This window comes from Colias philodice, chromosome 10 (genome assembly GCF_061535455.1).
Source record: "Colias philodice isolate Cphi_HAF_F1 chromosome 10, ilColPhil1 Martin Lab GWU primary, whole genome shotgun sequence".
Lineage (NCBI taxonomy): Eukaryota > Metazoa > Arthropoda > Insecta > Lepidoptera > Pieridae > Colias > Colias philodice.
Genome location: NC_143095.1, coordinates 1069165 through 1075285, shown reverse-complemented (window position 1 = coordinate 1075285; position 6121 = coordinate 1069165). Strand labels below are relative to the sequence as shown.

The window sequence follows — 6121 nt, the reverse complement described above, 5'->3', positions numbered from 1 at the left end:
GCCCACCAAGGACAAATTTACAAAATTTTCCTTAATACAATTAACCGATCAAAACATGAATACTAACGAAAGTCTTTACATGAATTTAACATCAAATACAGAAAAAATACAAAATAAAATATTACCACATTGCATGCTTTCTTACTAACACGTGCTAATACGAACATAATATTATGAGGCTCGAGAGCCAACAAAAAAAATTAACATTAGTTGGTAATTGGCAAAAAACACAATTTAGAAACAGGACGTTTAATTACATTGTTTTTACATTTAAGACTGACAACTCGCGTAATTCCGTCCAATCCGGGATGTTTTTCAACTATAATACCATATAACCATCTTCCAGGTGGAAGATCATCCTCCACTACTAACACTAAATCTCCAATTATAGGTTCAGGAACAATATTGTTCCATTTATAACGATGGTAGAACTGAGTCAAATATTCATTTGACCAACGACGCCAAAAATCTTGTGTCATTTTTTGAGTCATTTGCCACCGTCTGAGATTTGTGATATTGGATGTTTCGTAATTGACATCAGGGGGTAAAACCAGAGGTTCTCCCACCAAAAAGTGTCCTGGTGTCAGTGGGATTGGATTGTCTGGATTCTCAGTAATTTTAGAAATAGGCCGAGAATTCAGACAAGATTCTATTTGACAAAGTAATGTTGTCATTTCTTCGAATGTTAAAGTTGAATTCCCAACAATGCGTCTTAAATGATGTTTCGTCGATTTTACCCCTGCCTCCCATAGTCCTCCAAAATTTGGGGAATGGGGAGGGATAAAATGCCATTCAGTCCCATTTGTAGCCAGTTGATCTGCAATTTCCTTCACTATACTGGACCTCTCATGAGCATATAAAGATTTGAGTTCTCGTGCTGCACCCACAAAATTTGTCCCATTATCGCTCCATACTTCAGCGCAATGACCACGGCGTGCTATAAAACGCTTAAACGCTGCTAGAAATCCCTGAGCTGTAAGGTCACTTACTGCTTCGAGATGGATAGCGCGGGTGGCCATACAAATGAATAAGCATATATATCCCTTGAATGACCGATTACCTCTGCCTTTAGAGGTTCTTATATTAATAGGCCCTGCATAGTCTACTCCACTCTTTAAGAAAGGTCGACAAGCAGTAGATCTTTCAACCGGTAGTTGTCCCATCAACTGGTGTCTTGTGCGAGCGGCATATCGTACACAACGAACGCATTTACGAACACACAGCCGTATTAAATCCTTCGCACCTAGAATCCAGTATTTTGATTGCAAATAATTTTGCATCAATTGGGGACCACCGTGAAATGTTCTCTCATGAGCATCCGCAATAATCAAAGTTGTAAACTGTGATTTGCGAGGAAGAATGATAGGATGTTTTCTCTCATCACTAAGGATTGCCTGCTGCAGTCTGCCACCTACTCGTAGAATACCGTCTTCGTCAATTATTGGATTAAGTGAGGTAAGTTTACTTTTTTTATTTATTTCCTTTTTATTTCTTAAATCTGCAAGCTCTTCACCGAAATGTTTTTCTTGGCATCTTTTAATACATACTTTTAAACTTTCTCTTATTTCAAAACTTGTTATCCAATCCTTCTGATCTTCTACTTCCTTTTTTCTCACCCTTTTAATTAGTCTTTTACAGAGTGCAGTAACCCGGAGCAGTCTTCTCAAAGATGAAAACCGTGAGTATATTTCTTCTTCGGGATCTGCTTCATCACCGTAAGTATTTATTAAACAAATTTTCATTTTTCTTTCTTCTAGATGTGTATCTTCTATTTGACCTCTTGTAAAATTTATATCCTTTTCTTGCAGCCACTTCGGCCCTTCCTTCCAGAGTTGAACATCCCATTGCGTTCCGCCACGCGATGCACAATCTGCAGGATTATCTTTTGTAGATACGTGTTGCCATTGCTGCGGTTCCAACGAAGTAATAATCTCCGACACACGGTTGGCGACAAAGGTTTTCCAACGACTAGGTTGTCCTTGAAGCCAAGCGAGCACAATTTGTGAGTCGGTCCACGCATGAATAGAAGATTTCTCCATACCCATGACTTGAGACACTTCTAGTAGCAGTCTTGTGAGTAGTACAGCTCCACAAAGCTCCAATCTCGGAATCGAAACTTGTTTAATGGGCGCTACCTTTGTTTTGGAAGCGATTAATGCAACATTAATTTCCCCATTGGAGTTAACCACTCGCAAGTACACAACTGCCGCAAATGCAACATTTGAAGCATCGCAGAAGCCATGCAATTCGCGAACTGTATCATCATTATTGATGTTAATCCAGCGTGGGATACTAAATTTGGTAAGTGTATCTAATTCACTTCTATACTTGAGCCAGTCCTTCAGTAATTGTGGAGGAAGTTCATCATCCCACTCAATTCCCGAGAGCCATAATTTTTGTATAAAGACCTTGGCTGAAATTATTACTGGCGCAAGCCAACCAACAGGATCAAATAATCTAGAAATTTCGGAAATAACTTTTCTTTTTGTTACAGGAGGAGAGAGCGGTGGAAGGTGTACTAAGTATTCAAATTCATCAGTTCTTCTGTTCCAGGTAAGTCCTAAAATTTTCATGATTTCATCTATTTTTAGTTTCAGGTTTTCTGATTGATCTTCAACATCTTCATTAATCTCCTTAAGTATATCTTCGCTATTACTGCTCCATTTTTGCAAAACAAATCCACCTCCTTGTAGAAGTTGTGTTATTTCCTTATAAATTTGCTTACCTTCTTCCACAGAAAAACAGCCTGACATAAAATCATCCATGTAAAAATCATGAAGTACCCTTTCAGCAGCCAGCGGATACTTTACTCCATCGTCGTGTGCAACTTGCTGTAATGATTTCACAGCGAGATAAGGTGCTGAAGCCGTTCCAAAGGTAACTCGTAAGAGGCGCAGATGCTGCAGTCTTTGATCTGGATCTTCGCGCCACACAAAACGTTGAAAATCTGTATGTAATTCAGATATTTTTACCTGTCTATACATTTTTATAATGTCAGCGACAAGACAAATTGGATATTGACGCCAACGCATTATAATGTGACGTAAGTCAGGTTGTAGTGATGGGCCTACCATGAGTTCGTCATTCAATGTGATGCCATTGGTTCCTGGACAAGAAGCGTTGAAGACAACTCGGACCTTGGTAGTATCTTTATCCTCTCGGATCACGGCATGGTGAGGTAAGTATACAGCATCAGCTGAATCTTCTTCATGTGATGGCACAGTTTCCACGTGACCTAAATTTTTATATTCTTTTATGACAGCAGCATACTCAGCCTTAAGTTTGGGATTTTTTAATAAATTATTCTCAAGCCGAATAAATTGTTTTATTGCAATAGCCTTTGAATTACCATATTTGCAATTTGGATCATCGGTTCGAAATGGTAAATTAACTATATAGCGTCCTGAACTATCTCTCCTAGTAGTTGATGTGTATATACTCTCACATTTAATTTCCTCCTCTGTAAGAAGTGATTTATCAGAGGCGAATTGATCCGATTCAAGCTCCCAAAACTTCTTCATAAGTTCGTATTCATCATTTTGATGAATATGATTGCACCAAATAGTGCTGGAGCTCGATCTAGATTGAATTGGACCCGATAGAATCCAACCCAGCTGTGTATTTTGCGCGATTAATGCACTGGGTGAATCCTTGATCAGACCTTCAAGCAAAATCTGACCATAAACATCTGCTCCAAGGAGCATGTCAATTTTATTTGGTGTTGCAAAGAAAGGATCTGCTAAAACTAATTTAGAAACTTCAGGACTAAGATTAACAACAGCATTCCTTTCCGGAAGTACTGAGGTGAGCTTATTGAGCACAAAAGCTTGGACGCAAATTTTAAAGTTGCAATGGCGTGATTGAATCTCAATTTCTACCCTCGCTTTAGAGGCAACAGAACTTGAGTGGTCACTACCCAAACCAATAATGGAGCTTTTGTGTGGAATCTTCCTTAGCCCAAGAAGTTGAACTGCGGCTTCAGTCAAAAATGAAGCTTGTGATCCTTGATCAATGAGACATCTTAACGTGATCAATGAGCCTGTGTGTGACTTGGCATTAACTAATGCGGTGGCAAGTAAAACTTGTCCACTGAAACGTGAAAAGCAGGCTTTGATATTATTAATATTTTTTACCTGTGTTGATGTAGATGCTGTTGCTTCCTTAGCATCTGATTCTGCCTCACTCATTTGAGGCTCCGACGGAAGCGATACATTTTTGGGATGTAGTAAAGAATGATGTTTCTTCTTGCAAATACGACACCTGGAAGACTGGCGACACGAATATACATTATGACCTGCACCAAGACAATTAAAACAAAGATTATGTGATTGGACAAAATTCCGTCGAGTATCAGTCATTTCTCTTGAAAAACTTTTACAATTTCTTAAATGATGATCATTAGAACAATAAATACATTTTAAATTTGAAATATGAAACGCTTTCGGAGCAACATTAGTTCTATATTGTTGGCTATTTTGTTTAGCTACCTTAGGATCAATAAATTCTAATGAACGTGAGCGGATTTCTAAAAATTCTATAAATTCTTTATATGTTGGTAATAAATTACAATTTTTACTACTTTGCAGTTCCCACTGCTTACGAGACTCGGAATCTAATTTTAAACTTACAATATAAATAACAATAGTGTCCCAAGTACTTACATCTATTGACAAATTTTTAAGTGCAAACATACATTCGTTAGTAGTATCTAATATTTCGCGTAACGCTGTAGCTGACTCAGTTGTTACAGTTTTTTGATTCATAAATTTCTTTAAGATACAATTGGCAAGATACTTTTTGTTGCTGTACCGATCTTCAAGCTGTTTCCAACATAAATTATAATTTTCTGCAGTTATTGGTATGTGTCGCAAGAACTGTTCCGCTTCTCCAGTGAGTTGACATTTTAAATAATGTAAACGTTGAACGTCATCCAATGTAGGGTTACTATGTACCAGTGACAAAAACAGGTCTCGAAAGCTCGTCCATTCTGCATATTTCCCGGAGAAATGTGGAATAGTAATCTTTGGTAATTTAAAACCTTGTTGATTCGAATCTGAAGCTGTGGTGCTGCCATCTGGCGCATGATGTACAGTGGTTGATTTAACTAAATTAGCTCGAGCTTCCCGCAACTCATACTTATAATCGATGTATTGTTCTTCGCAATTGCCATATGTATCAGCCTTGACATAAGTAGTAGCATTCAATTTATCACTTTCCGAAACTTGTATAATTTGTGTGTGAGTTTGCAAAAACTGAGACCAAAGTTCTTCAAGCGCATCTAATCTTGTCGATAAATACGCATCATTCGCTAAACGTTCTTTAGGCGATTTCTTAAAATTAGATCTCGCTTTTGTAATTCGATCATATATATTGTTTTGCACTTTAATATAAGATTCCATCTTTCAAATACAAAAACTAACAAACAAAATGAATACACAAACACATTAAACAAAATGAATATACAAAAAACTTTATAAAAATTTATAGGTTAAATATTTGAAATACGTAATCCTATAAATTAATTTATACATAACTTGATATTAATTATTAACTATAGGAAATCCGACAAAGATTTAAATACAATATTCATAAACTGATACGCATTCACAGATTATAATAAGTAGGTTATTACTTATCTATAATTGTTTTAAGTTTCAGCTAAACACGTAACCTTGACCTATTTAACACGTCAATCTTTTAAAGTACAAATCAATTCATTTTGTAATAGCAATTAGCAAGTTTTATATACGATTTACTTAAAGTCCCAATATATTAAAGTCCAATTATGTATTATGATATCTCGAATGTACTCACGGTTTGTCCACTTATTTACTCACTCACAGCACTTATACACAAAATAACCTCCAGATGCAGATGTGAAGACGCGATGATAGAACACCCAACTCGATGTTACGCTGACCGTTATAGTTGTATGTACGTACTATTAGACTATTAGTCGTAAATCGTAATCCACCAATAATAATTTCATCGATATTGTCGTAACTCCAAAGCCAGTATTCTCCAGTATCGTTATATATTATATATTATATCTTATATCCGGCAATCGTAAGGACCATGAACAGAAACTCCCTTTTTATGTATCGCTTTCAATTTAATTCCT

General features: G+C 36.7%; 1 protein-coding gene across 1 annotated transcript; it reads right to left on the bottom strand.

Annotated features, from left to right (window-relative positions):
* Positions 1 to 206: 206 nt before the first annotated feature.
* Positions 207 to 5582, bottom strand: LOC149484997 (uncharacterized). Its single transcript, XM_089699672.1, has one exon. It carries the CDS (start codon positions 5397 to 5399, stop codon positions 207 to 209), a length of 5193 nt encoding a protein of 1730 aa, XP_089555798.1. The 5' UTR covers positions 5400 to 5582.
* Between the last annotated feature and the right edge of the window lie 539 nt (positions 5583 to 6121).